General features: G+C 37.5%; 2 protein-coding genes across 3 annotated transcripts; both read left to right on the forward strand.

Annotated features, from left to right (window-relative positions):
• Positions 1-5,520: 5,520 nt before the first annotated feature.
• On the forward strand, positions 5,521-7,470 carry LOC107687792 (homeobox protein Hox-B8a). 2 transcript variants are annotated; one of them, XM_016485249.1, is made up of 2 exons: positions 5,521-6,330; positions 7,101-7,470. In XM_016485249.1, exons 1-2 carry the CDS (start codon positions 5,907-5,909, stop codon positions 7,415-7,417), a joined length of 741 nt encoding a protein of 246 aa, XP_016340735.1. In that variant the 5' UTR covers positions 5,521-5,906; the 3' UTR covers positions 7,418-7,470. The 2 variants fall into 2 exon arrangements, with proteins under 2 accessions (XP_016340735.1, XP_016340736.1); XM_016485250.1 differs by having other exon boundaries at positions 7,104-7,470.
• A 1,878-nt stretch (positions 7,471-9,348) lies between these two features.
• On the forward strand, positions 9,349-13,257 carry LOC107687793 (homeobox protein Hox-B7a-like). The gene is made up of 2 exons (XM_016485251.1): positions 9,349-9,907; positions 12,911-13,257. The coding sequence occupies exons 1-2, from the start codon at positions 9,484-9,486 to the stop codon at positions 13,168-13,170; spliced, it is 684 nt and encodes a 227-aa protein (XP_016340737.1). The 5' UTR covers positions 9,349-9,483; the 3' UTR covers positions 13,171-13,257.
• Positions 13,258-14,693: the final 1,436 nt, after the last annotated feature.

The following is a 14,693-nucleotide window of genomic DNA, read 5'->3' on the forward strand; positions in this document are numbered from 1 at the left end:
CACACACACACACACGCACACACACACACACACACACACACACACACACACTTTCTGTGCTATTTTCTAACACGCTTGTTTCATGGCTTCTGTACATTTATTAAAAAAAACAAATCATTACAACACCAGACTTTAACTCGCAACGCAAGATCTAAATTGTTTTTGTACACGACTGCTCTGTCTCTTTTTGTGTTATTGTTTTGTTGTGTTGTTAATCTGTGCTATTGCACTGTTGATGCTGGACTCATTAAAGTTTACATATAGACCACACACATTGTCTCCATTTCTATGGACAGAGCTAATAGACAGGCTGGTGAAAGTTACCCAAATACAATATAATTTAAAATGTAATGGTTTTTCTCTCTCTCTCTCTCTAAATGAGTGCACAGCAACAATCTTCTCTCGAAATCTAAACATTCATCATGTAATTTAAAATAAATATACTTAGCTGTGCATGATGTGTGTATCTTTGTGTTATCGAAACTAGCCGGACACATGGACATAGATGCATATTGGTGAAATTGAAGTCTTTGCTGCTTTTTTGTGTGTATGTGTGTATGTAAGTAGCCTATGTATTTATTTATTTATTTAGCACGTCAACTCTTTCTCTGATTTGGCACAATAATTGCCCTTTATATTTTTTTATTGTAAACCAGCCCAAACTTTATCTCGTCCTTTTGTGCTGTAGCGAAGGACATGCTGTAGTACTCTACTTTAATGTTTACTGCATTTTATAATGAGAGTCAGTCATATGTTGTAAATATGTTATCGTGCGTTCGAGCATTCATTCATCTTGAATCGGAATGAAGAAACGTGCAGCTCATATGTGGAAAGACGAATTACTGAGAATAACCATGACACATCTTTGCTTTGGCTCTCTTCTTAACGTATTATTTGATTCCCTTATGATATCTGTGGCGTTACATTTGGCTATACCGCATCCTCCAGATGCAAGCTATGCATCAAGAGTCAAGAAGGATATTTTGCTTGCAGAGGCGATGCATAATAAATTATGCAAACTAAAAGGGATAAGGTAGGTCTAAATGTTTCAGGCTCTGAAGTTCTAGAGTAGACACTCAATAATGTAAGAGAAAATGTGCATTTCAAATGCGATGGTAAATATAGCCATATGCAGTTGCATAGCAATAATAAAAATAAATAAATAAAGAATACAATGATTTGACTACAAATTTAGACAGTCAATGTTCTACCCATTATGCAGTTGACACAATTGCAAATAGAAAGAGGAAAGAAAGAAGCTTTAAAAAAGTTCTGCATTCAACATATTGCAACAATTAAATATTTTTGAAGACATTGCCAGTTGTCCTGGCTCACAGATGTGTGTACGAATTCAGCCTTCGTCACATATTAATTCAGCATAAGTCTGTCCTGGTGATTCTAGAGCTGAGAAGATATTTTGAGTCCTGCCGCACCATTAACGCCCTTTATTTTGGTGTTTTGAAAGCAAACAAACTGCAGAAAGGATGTACGCTCGATGTTCGAAGGAAATGGGAAGTCGACTGTCATAAAAAAGAGAAAGAAATTCAATGTGGTGTGCCGCAATAAAATAATATGACTGTAATAAAACTTTATAGGGTATACATTTCTGAAGGTTAAGAACTAAATGGCTGTAAAGCAAACACTACGCGAGAAAAAATGGGAGAAATTGTGAAAAACGTTTCAGGATTCTAATAACTGTAAGGCAAAATAATTTGCGTAAACACTGTGTCTCCGTTGGGGGAGCCTGTTTTTTTCTTCCCCTTTCTCGCATTTGTCGTTTATTGTGTACAGCGTTTGTTCTTTAGCCGTCCAGATTCCTTACAGAGTAGGGGGTCGGGATGAGTGAGATCTGGACTTCCACATGAGAGCCCTGAGTCCAATTCAATCGACTCCCACCCTTTGTTCCATTTCCGAACGCACTACAGCCCTTATAGCGGGCCATAAACTGCCGCAAAAAGGATTTCTGGCGAGACGTCTGGGATGACCAACGCTAATTTGTTTACAACCTTTGGGACCGGGCTCGACTTTTTTGTAGGTACACATCCGTTTGTGCCTTGGTGATACAAAGGCCGACTGCTAAAGAAAAATATTTAATTTTCTCAAAATCAAAACCACACATTACATTAAAATTCGCATAGATTCCCTAAAATGTTCACTATAGTTTATTATTTATAGCATTTATAACATTGAGTTTATTGTGTTTATTAGCTGCTTTCATGTAGTCTACATGAATAACAAAAATAATTTAAGAATTATGGTTATGTCGTGGTGTGTGGTTTGGTGTTGTATAGTGTAATATAACTAGCTACTTACATTATCAATGATGCGAATAATAATGTAATAAAGCTTTCGAATAAATCGAAATATTTCTTTAAAAAAATACACACACACACACACACACACACACACACACACACACACACACACACACTAACTGATCTCTGTGGTTTTAAAGCCTGTCAGTATTGACAACTAACAAAAGGAAAGTCAACATAATGATGATGATTACTAATAGTATTTTAGTGATGCTGGTGATACAATAGTGCACAAGAACGCAGCCCAAATAAAAAGGGGAGGTATTTATGCATGGAAATGTTATTTCGTGGCCTGGATACTTTTTTTTCTTCTAACGTGTGTATGTAATTAAAAATAATACGTGGAAGGCCGCTAGCGTCAGCTATTATTATTAGCCTCTTGTTGTTGCTATTATTATTATTATTATTAGTAGTAGCCTAGTAGTAGCAGCAGCAGCAGGTTTGGTAATGGTACTATTAATAGCGGTAGTAGTAGTTGGGCATTAATATAAGAAGAGTGGAACCCAAATAAAAATTGCACATCATGGACGGACGGAATGCTTTTTGAGCCTCATTCTAAATGTTAAGCTTAATACAGTTAAAAATATTAACAAAATACTAGTAAGACAGAATTTTTTTTTTTTTAACGGTTTAACATTAGTGTTAGTGTTCCAACCCTACTTAAATTACTTTTCTCGATATGATGAAAAACACACAAGACTCGATCCTATAAGTGTCGGTTTTTAGATGGATTTCTTGTTATAGAGAATGAAAATAAGTACTTAACATCATTGAATTTGCACTTACTGAGCTGTTAATTCGCTCATTCTGTTGTTATGTCCGTTGTTTATAGAACCATTAGCTTTTGAACTTCCGTTTCATCACAGCTGAATTTGCTCATGGAGTAGGCCTAACACACAATTGCCGCTTGATGGCAATGTTGTTCCATCAAAAAGTGTCTGGCTGGCCACCATCCACCCCCAAACCGGAAACGCTGGGGCCAAAACATTCGCAAACATGTGCGGTATTACACTTGACTAAAGTAAGATTCACACAATTTCCCTGTGTTACAGCGGAGCCTTTGAAAAAGACGAAGAACATTAACTTCAGAGGATTCTTAATCTATGTGATAAAGATCCTGAAAACATCTTTGAGTACTAATGAATGTATCTTTAAATGTTGGGATACGCAAACTTAGGATGTAATAATTAATAATGCATTTTTGTAATTCTGTTTTAACTTTTAATCCTAACAAAACAGATTATTAAACGTTTTCAGTTTGGCTTATTGGAAATTATTAGAGCAATGATACAGTTCTAAAGAGCAGTGATTGTTTTAAATGGTAATATAATGATTATATGATTAAATAAGATATAAAGTCACCACACAAAACTTGGGTTAGCACATGTTTTATTGGCAGCAAAAATAACAAAAACAAAACAAAAACACACATAACTTGACTACTGCTATTGCAGTGAAACTATAGAAAAAACAAACACACACAAACAAACAAACAAACAAAAACATACAATAGTACGACGTTCTCTGACACCATTAATTTTATTATTAGATTCACTAGCTATATACCCACATATTTATGCAATGGAAAGTCAAATTACAGAAAATGTTTACAACAGAATGTCTGTCATTCTTAGATGCATTATAGCCTATTTTACTTTTACATCAGAATTTAGCATGCGATATTCTAGATTTTACTAAAGCCGAATCATAAGTTTTACTGGTCAAACGTAAGAAAAAATGTATACACTTGGTGAACTCCTTGTCCTTGTCAAGAGAAGAAACGTTTAATAAGTGTAGAACAAGATGTGCGTGACTACCGTTTAAGATTAACCCGTAATATAGAAAATATATATATATTGTATATACCCCACGTGTTGAAATGTAAATATCCCCCTCATATAGTCAACATAAAACTTTAAAAGGATTCGTCACTTTGAGGTGATGATTTTGGGAAAGACATTGTTTCAAATCCCCGGCAGTAATTTATTATAGATGCAAATGAAGTTGTAAAATGACAAGCACCGGCATTAGACCATATGTGTCATATAGATTTAAAAAATATTACTTTTTGTGCGTTAGGTGAGCATTTTTATTCAGTGTATAAGCATACTTTAAAATAACAAATGACAAAATCTTTGATTTTTTGAAAATATGAGAAGTTAAATAATTCTATAATAATTTTACAATTAGAATTCCATATTTTTCTCCCAAATCAAAACGAATCCAGGAACATTTTAAACTGATACAAGCACGTAAAACATATTACTTGTTTGTTAATTAATTTTAATTGATTTATTCACTGATAGTTGCATTTTTACCATTAGAAAATTCCTTGCACGGTACTTTTCACCCCTCGGATTTTCTAGGTAATGTTAATCAGATTTACTCGTGCTAAACACAATGGCAGACTGTATGGAAAACAAAACGAAAATGGCAATCAAAGGACTTACTATTTCTGCATGGATAAAATCCGGAGTGAAGAATTTACAGCACTGTTCGTGGAACCTCATAAAAACCTAACAGCTTTTCATGATGCACTACGTCAACAACAAACAGTAGGGGCGTTTATTGCATTTTATAGTTTGTTAAACAATTTACAACCACATTTGCCATTACACCTGCAGGTCCATTTCACCATCCTCATATCTCTGTAACTATATTTATATAAATACAATTATCAGAATATTAAATATGACCACCTCGCTAATTTTCGATGCGCACGCCTTGGTCGCTGCAGAGGATGATTTTGTAAGTTTAAGCGTGCTTATAAGGTTTATAGGATGTATTTAAACTGATGCCAATTAAATTATGTACCTTTTAAGATTGGCCGTCTCGACCCTGACATTTAAAAAAAAAAAAAAAAGGAGGCTCGACCTCGTTAGAGATTTGGAAATTAACGACTAAATATGCATCACGTTAGGTTGTCTGTGATGAACATGCAAAAAATCAACCTTTCAAAGGGGTTTGGAGTGGAGAAGTTGAGTAGGGGTGGAGGGACAGAGGCTATGCACTTGATCTGATGCAAAGCGGCAGATTTCTCATTAACTTACCCGCTTGAACATATTAATGTGCATATTTTCCCCTCCTCTTTCTCCCTTGGCCCCCCTTCCCTCTCCTGCTCCGTCGCGCTCTCTCCCTCTCAGCTCTCTCTCACTCGCTTTCTCTTTTTCATTCTCTCACTCTCTTCACATCAGAATCGCGCAGAGCGGTGTCCGTGTAGGGATGCGAAAAGCCAATGGAACGAGGATCCGATAGAAGATGCAAATGATCGTGAAAACACACAGCAAAATATGAAACTGCTCTTTTGCAGCCGAGTAAATCATAGAAAACTGGTTGGGAACTGGCACCCTTCACCAGAATTGTGATGCTGGAACTCTACAGTGGGAACATGCCTATGGAAGCTTTAGACAAGTTATTTTAACAAAGGTATGCAAACGCAAACCGTTCAGTTACTGGAAATCAAGGCTTGGCTGCTGCATTGTTTGTTACCTCAGTAACTTTGAAACTGACAACTCTCTGAAGCTACTGCGCTTATATAAAGACATTCAAACGCAAACTCTTCAACAAAATCAGCGCCTACAACATCAAAAGATGAGCTCATATTTCGTCAACTCTCTCTTCACTAAATACAAAAGTGGAGACACTCTGCGGCCAAACTATTACGAGTGCGGATTTGCTCAGGACCTAGGGACGAGACCCACCGTCGTGTACGGTCCAGGCACCGGGGCCACTTTTCAGCATGCCCCTCAGATTCAGGAGTTTTATCACCACGGCGCATCCACGCTCTCCGCAGCTCCTTACCAGCAGAGTCCCTGTGCAGTAACTTGTCACGGCGAGCCGGGTAACTTCTACGGTTATGATGCTCTCCAGAGGCAAACGCTTTTCGGTGCTCAAGACGCCGACTTGGTTCAGTATAGCGACTGCAAGCTCGCCACGGGGGGCATCGGCGACGAGACGGACAAAGCAGAGCAGAGTCCGTCGCCCACACAGCTGTTCCCGTGGATGCGACCTCAAGGTGAGCTTCGGTAGACAGAAAAGCCGGCCAACTCGCGTTGTGTGTGTTTGTGTAAGTGACATAAACCTGGGTTAGCCACACGAAAAAATCTCAGTGCAATTTAGGTTTAGAATTGCATTTTCTGTGTGCACGAGAGGAGGGGGGACAATAGCCGTTTTTATTGTTTTATGGTGTTCAAAACTTGTGAATCACTTTACAGTTTAATGACCCTGCCATAGAAAGACAGGAGAGTGGGAGAGAGGAAGAAGAGGGCGAGAGAAAAGCCCCTTCTCTTTTTGCTGTTTCCATGTGCGAGACTTTGCCCCACAGCTGGTCCAACGGCTCACCCAGGTCAAAGTTTTACTGCAGCCTTTAACGACTTACAGTGAGCCTTGAGTTTATTTCAGTACACAATGGTCGTTTTACAATGATTATGTCAATTATGGCTGTGCCTAATCCTTTGAAAATGTGAAATAGTATAGCCTGCTTTTTGACCACTCAACTGTGGGGTTAGTGTTGCTCATTATTTTGTATTAGTGTTGTGGTACTTATATTTGTAATGGCGGAGCTTTTACATTAATTACTGTGGCTGTGGGGAGTCTCCATGGTACACTAAAAGTCTACCCATAAACTAATAATGTATCGCGATTATGTACTGTAGATGTTAATTTCGCATGGAAGTTGCCTTTGTGCAATGTTGGTTCACAAATATGTTTGAACTTCATTGTAAAATTACGATTTGGCGCGTATTGTGAGCTCTGTCTAACATCTGTAAACTTCTTTATTGCCAGTAGCTGCCGGACGGAGGCGAGGCCGCCAGACCTACAGCCGCTATCAGACGCTCGAACTCGAGAAAGAGTTTCTGTTCAACCCCTACCTAACACGCAAGCGGCGGATTGAAGTATCACACGCTTTGGGACTGACAGAACGACAAGTCAAAATCTGGTTTCAAAACCGTCGCATGAAATGGAAAAAGGAAAACAACAAGGACAAGTTTCCAAGCAGCAAATCTGAACAAGAGCAGATCGAAAAAGAGAAACGAGAGAAAGAACAGGAATCCGGGACACAGTCAGCCGGCGAAGACTGCGACAAGGCAAAACAAATGTAGAGCGGATGCGAGCGTGTGTGTGTGTGTGTGAGAGAGAGAGAGAGAGAGAGAGAGTGTGTGTGTGTGTGTTTGTGTGTGTACGTGTCAGTCAATCAAAATGGCAAAGAATAAATTGGGAAAATAAAACGGACAATGATGAAGAGAATAACGGTGTTTGCATGAGGTTTGTCTCACAGAGACATTTTAATCAAGTCGAGTGGTTACATCTTTCACTCAAGGAAGGAACATAAAAAATGACTGGGACTAGACGAATGACTATAAACTTAATGTGGTGACCACAGAACTTCAGGAAGACGAAGGACAAGAGGCATTTCTACTTTTTAATTGTTGCTCAGAGAGTATGATAGTGTTAAAGCTAGTCTCCTTTCTTTGTGAAATAATTATCGTGAAACTTAAGTTTCAATTGTTAGGATATTGTCATTAACAATTACCTTGGCAGCTGTATAGTTTTTAAGTTAAATGGTGCACTTTTAACTGTTCTCACTTATATGTTATGATGATGACGTAGAAATTAATGACTTCCAACAACATGAAACTGCCTATTTATGCCGTAGAATCTCTTTTTACACGTCTTTGGTTCTTCTTAAATCGATGGTATTTTTGTTGTCTTTCTTTCATGGGGTAAGCATGCGCACAGTGGATTATAAAAATGAATAAACATAATAAAAAAGAATTTTGAAAATTATGTCATGTGACCCATTGTTTACTATGAGTCAAATTGTTGTCGTTCACCTTTACTGAAGTAGTTTATGAGATGACTATATGTTTTGCTGTCATACTTAACTGTATTCTAGTGTCTAAAACTGGAGAAATCCGGCAGATTAAAGTTTACAATAAAGTTTACAAGCGACAATCCCTGGCACCATGCATCCTCTACATCATTTCTCGCTAATGTGCGGTTCCAATGTCCGCTTAAAAATGTTAAAACATAGGCCTTAATTTCAAAGAATCTATATAAGCACAAACATGGAATAGAATGGAAGAGAACAAATTTATGGAACAATAAAACATAATATGTTTACACATTTGTAAATCTCATAGAAAAGTAATGTAGTGTGGTATGATTTTTGATGTATAGTTAGATACGTGAACTAAAAGAGAGGCGGCATGTGAAACCACAACTGAAAACCCTCAGGACTACTTTGTCAGACCAATATTGTAACACAACACGACATAATACCCACTAAACAGAAACAGACTATGTATTATCGTGAATCTGCATCGAAAATCTCTTAAAACGAAATTTCATCTTGCTGGTCTTTGTTAAATGTGGGTATTTGAGTTATGGGAGCACATCGTGTGAGGTGAATTACTGTCTTAAAGTATGTGGGCTTCTCAAACATTCAGAGAGTACAAGTTCCACGACAAGATTCAGAGCTCTCGCGTGAACGTATTTGCTAACTATATACAGGGAAACTGTTTGGGGTGCACTGAACCATTCCGTCGCCATGGAAATGGCTAGTTAGTGGTGACTGTTCAGGACATAGGGATGCTTTGAAGCAGGCACTGCTCTTGACACGGGCACACTGTACAAACATTGCAGAAATGCAGTGATGAGATTGGGGTATGCGCAGGACCGGTGACAAGAGGAAATAGTGTTGAAAATCAATACAGAAATAAATAGGTTTCTTGTTATTTGTGTGGTGGCCTCCCAAACAGGAGGCACGTTCCTAAATCAGGACAACCTGAACTCATTTATAAGTTTGTACAGCCCACAATTATTTATTTCTTGGCACGGATTTAGGTGATTACAGAAAACTTCTCAATAGCCTATCGATTTGTGTGTTCTCCATGTGCATTTGTGTTGACGGTAGCGTTGGCTGTAAGTTAATAATTTAACAAATTTATGTGGATGGTCAGCTGCAAAGCCATTCTCCACATTAGACGGGGCTCTGGGAAGACGTACACCCATTGGAGGATATTTCATCACGTGCTGCCCATCACGTGGCCCCAGAGGAAAAAGGGGTGATTTTTGGTGTAAATCTAGACTGTAATTCTATAATATATCATTGGACCTCGTAAAACCGACACTAAAACTTCTTGGCATATAAATCACTTCTCAAATTATGAGTTCATTGTATTATGCGAACGCGTTGTTTTCCAAATACCAAGTGGCCAGTTCAGCCTTCTCTACAGGCGTGTTTCCCGAGCAAACTTCTTGCGCCTTTTCGTGCAGCTCGCAGCGGGCCAGCGGCTACGGCTCGGCTTCTAGTGGTGCACCGGTCTGCTCTACATCTTCTGTCTCCCTGTCGAGCATGTACACTAACGGTGCTAGTCTTTCCAGCCAGACTCAAGGCATGTACCCTACTGCGTATGAACTGGGAGCTGTTTCGTTGAACATGCACAGCTCTCTGTTTGACCATCCGAATCTACCCATGGTGAGCGCTGGCGATCTCTGTAAAGCGCAAAGCAGTGATAAAGAAGAGCAGAGGGGCTACCATCAAAACAACGAAAACAACCTCCGAATCTATCCGTGGATGAGGAGCACAGGTTTGTGAAAACTGAATGTTTCTTAAGGACCGGGGTCTGCGTCTATGTATGTCTGAGGGGGAGGGAGACAGGTTAAGGGGAGCGACCAAGTCATTTCAAAAAGTGTTCTTTTCCTCAGATCTTTTTAATGACTAATTACTCGCCATAATTCAAGACACCCTAGTAGTATTTCGTGTTTTGAGGAAAAGGGAGGGGGCGGTATATGAGAGGCTTGATGAATTATGTTTAGCTTTAACAAATATCCAAGATATTTGTTGTCATGGTTGCATATGTTGCTGCGTGTACACATGAATCCATCTATAAGTTAGTATGTTGGCAGTCATGGCTAAAAATCCTCATATTATCGATACAGAGGGCGGGGCTTTGTATTTCTAGGGTCTGTTAGAGCTGGGTGGACCTTTGTTTTAAATTACTGTCAGAAATTTAACAGTGTCTGCGTTGGCGTGTGTGTGTTTTAGATATGCATATGCTGTACATGTATATGCCTGCGTGCGTGCACGCGCGCATGTGTTGGAAATTTCACAAAACATACGACTCAAGATCTACGGCTAGTTCCGCTACTAATTATTCGCTCAACAATGGTTTTTAACAAATCGTCAACTTTTCGTAGTAATTGCACTCTTCTCACATAGCCACCCCACATCCAGGCTGACGTATTTGAAAAGGAGGTCGACAAGTTCTCTTTTAATGATTTTTTGCGGCCTTTCAAGACACTCCCCACGAGCAGCGACGTTCCTATCAGTCAACTGTCAACCTGGGGCGCTTCTTCTCTTGTTAGCTCCCAGTGTAAAAATACAACAACATAAATACTTTTGAAACAGATACCTCATTAGCAAAGTTGTTGACATTTACTGACAGATAGTCCTTGCGCGCCTTTGGTGTACATTTTCGTTCTGTGTCTTAGTTTTGTGTGAAATACCAATGCCATTTAAAAGTAATGCATGAGTCATAGTTAGCCTATCTTACTGTCGTTGTGCAGAGAGATACAACATTTTAAATCATTTTAGTTGTAATAATATCCGCAGCCAATCGACCGAATTTCGATTGTAAACATTAAGCCTCTTTCAAATAGGGAAACGGTATTTTAAGCATTTAAATTTTGTATTGTTTTTAAAAAGATCATATTAGTCCACTGATGTCCTGTCATGTCTGCTGTAAAGGCCACTTATTTGGTCTTATGATACGCCAAAACTGGTGTAGACAGATGCATAGAAGGAAGTCGGGCCTTACAACAAATATTCACAAGTATATAAACACATATAGGCTAATCACAAGAAGTAGGCTAATCCTTCTGCTCCTATAATTTTTTTAACATATCAGACACATAAGCTGGGCCTTGCACCTCCAACCATTAGGTTTTGTGTCTTTGTTACTATAGGGCCGGCTGCCTTTTCAGTTGATTTCGTGCTTTGGTTTGATATTTCACATAGATGGGCTCTGTCCCTCGCTTTATTTCTCTTTCACTATTCACAGACAGACACATTCACACACCAGATGAAAATTCTTTTTCCATGTCTATCATTCGGGAGCCTGTGTAGAGACCCTGCACAGTAACCGAGTACAATGCTCTTCCTTGTTTTAACTCGTATAAAAGCGTTTCGTTCTGCAAGGACATACAATTTATGCACTTATTTTATACATCTTTAAGAACGAAACAGCTTTATCATTTTTATTGATTTCAATACTAAACTTGTATTTAATTCTCTCGATTTCTCTCATTTCTTCTGCTTTTCACTCAAATTCTTTATGCTTTTGGACAGTTTGTGCTAGACTAGTATCAACAAGAAGTGACACGGCGTTGCCGACAAGACGGAAGTAAGATACAAACGACTGAAGAGTGCAATAAAAAGTTCAAAAAGCACACGAACTCAAAGCAGTCCCCATTTGTCGACAGTCTGCTGGAAACGGAAACGCAGGGACAGCAGAAAGTCACTGACCGTGCATGGACAAGGTTTTGAAAGTCTAGTTAGATTTCTTCTCTTTAAACGTGCAGCTAAAAGATGGATACTTTACATAGATGGCTTCTTTATCTAGATGGATAGACGAACACTTCAGCGCTTATGTGTAAGGGAACTAGATCATGTTGTTGACTTTGGTCAGGTTTAGAAGGAAGTCTGAACGCCAGGGCTCCATTAGAGTCACGGGAGAGTGCAAGCCAGTGAATTTACATTCAGAAGGGGTATTTGTGCACTTTCATTTTGCTTTTGAATTACATTCCACTTTTATATTTAAGATATATTTTACCTTTCAAAGTTTTGATTAGCTACTGTTGTGTCTTAACCTTAATATAGAGTTAAAACTTAATGCTTAAATAGTGGTTAAACACATGCTTAAATCACATATGTGTAGCCTATGTGTGTTTCGTTTTGCTTTATGTTTTCACTACAGTTTGTGACCTAAATGTAAGGAATACAATTATTTATAAAAAACTATAATTTTGAAGTCTTTAAAACGTTTGGATTTGATTGCCGCTTTTTAAAAAAAATCTGGATGTAATAACTGCTTATTATGTGATGGTTTTTCGCCTAGGCACTCTGCAAAAAGCTAACAAGTCGTATCTAAGTATTTACAGTCACAAATCTCAATATCTGAAAATGTGTTTGTATAATCACTGGCCGCTTTGCTTATGGTGCGATAATAATACACCTACAAGAAGCAGCATGCGTGTTGTTGACTCTTTTTCCCTAGTGTGCAATATTACGGAAAATACTAAAATATGTCGAATTTCTCGTTTTACATTAACTCATTGAAGTGGCAAGTTTAAGTTGAAGTAGCTTAAATCTGAATTATTTTTTCGATCACTATATCATATTTAAATTATTTTAATTGAATTATAAGTGTTTTGTTTTCATTCACACCAATTCACCCAGGCGGAATAATTTTTTTACATTTGATTTGAACTACCGAAAAAGATTCGAACACTTCATATTATTCTTTACTAATGTTGTTGGTATACATATATTCGTATTTGTTATGCTTTCTGATCCTTTCCCATTTCCACAGGTGCGGACCGGAAAAGAGGCCGTCAGACATATTCCCGCTATCAAACATTAGAGTTGGAGAAAGAGTTTCACTTCAACCGTTACCTTTCACGACGGCGGCGTATTGAGATTGCACACGCCCTGTGCTTGACCGAACGCCAGATAAAAATCTGGTTTCAAAACAGAAGGATGAAATGGAAGAAAGAGAACAAATCAATGGGCCGCTGCTCTCCTGCTGCTGACCAAATCGGGGGCGACGAGGAAGAGGAAGATGATGAGTAGCCACGCAAGTGGAAGACATAAAAATAGATTATACTATAGACTATACTATCGATTCAACCTGCTTTATTTCAGGATACACTGAGTTGGAAAAAAAGACATGCTACTTACAATACTGTATAAAGTGTCACTGTCGTCTACCTGTAACTTGTGTTAGAGGTGTTAATGTGTTAGACTATACTATAGTAAATATAGGCCTAGTAATACAAGTAATTTTAAAACGCATTTTAATATAGGTTTAATACTCCAATATAAGCAGCCTAAATTATAGGCTATACATATAGATTAATATAGTGTTAATAATACTGGAATATATAGGCTATTTCATATATTTGTGACTCATATTTGTGACCACGTTCGGACTAGTCACTGTGGGGTCAAACACGGAAGGGAGCAAGCTATTTGTAATGATTTCATATTTTGATATATTCCTATTCTGTATCTATGTGTAAATTTTTGTCTGCTTAAGCATTTTTTCCCTGTTATATTTTGTGAAAGTGTTCAAATAAACTAGAGCTGACTACAAGATGTTTAAATTTTTGCCTCTCGGGGATTTTTCTTTTCTGTGTTCTTTGCTTGCTTTTCGTTTCTAATCGAATTAAAATCACAGTAATGTTGAGCCAAAGATCCCTGAATGTGATAATACGATGAGCATGTATTTTTATAAACGCATGGACTTTTTAAAATATTGCCCTAAAAGGCCACTCGAAAATCCGCCTCTGTTTAGTGTTTTATATAATAATAATAACAATAATAAGAATAAGAATAAGAATAAGAATAATATAAAAAATAGAAAAGTAATAAAGCAACCTTGCCTGGATGTCTACTTTTACGGTTATTCTTTATTAATTTCTATGCATTTAATTTCATTAATTTCATCAGGTTAATACATCCTCGAAAAAAGTTGTTTTATTTATATTAACAGTTACATGAGTATATTACTAAAATGTTAGTAATACGCAAAAAAAAAAAAAAAAAAGCTAAAAGCTTTTATTAATACTTTTACATTATTTGGGAAAATTATTTAGTTTTTGTTTTGTTGTGGACAAAAGAATACAAATTACAATAATAATAAAAATAATAATGATAAAACATTTTAAATATTTGAATTCTTTAAATATCTATAAATTAACAAGAAAATTAACAGTTATTTAATGTAGTAGATTTAGCAGTGATCAGTGGAATGAAAGTTATTTCACAAAGCACCAAAGCATTATTAGTTTTATTCTATAATATTATAGTGACATTGTCACTACATTAATATTAATAGAACAGTTTTCGCTTATTGTGACTTTGTTTTCCCCCCCTTAGGTCAAGCCGAGTGCTTGTAGGGAAGTGACAGATTCTGTATCGTGTGAGACCAAAAGAAGGCGTTTATATTATGGGGTTGTAAACTAATGTGTTTAGTGCATCAATAAAAAAGCCGGAAACGCCATAAAAGGGACAAAAATTTGCAGAATGGGAAAACGGTCAGTCTTTTCTTGTTTCAGATCTTTTAGCAGTTAAGCTTTTGGTGACAATACCTT

Source organism: Sinocyclocheilus anshuiensis, unplaced genomic scaffold (genome assembly GCF_001515605.1).
Source record: "Sinocyclocheilus anshuiensis isolate Anshui unplaced genomic scaffold, SAMN03320099.WGS_v1.1 scaffold97, whole genome shotgun sequence".
In the NCBI taxonomy this organism is placed as follows: Eukaryota; Metazoa; Chordata; class Actinopteri; order Cypriniformes; family Cyprinidae; genus Sinocyclocheilus; species Sinocyclocheilus anshuiensis.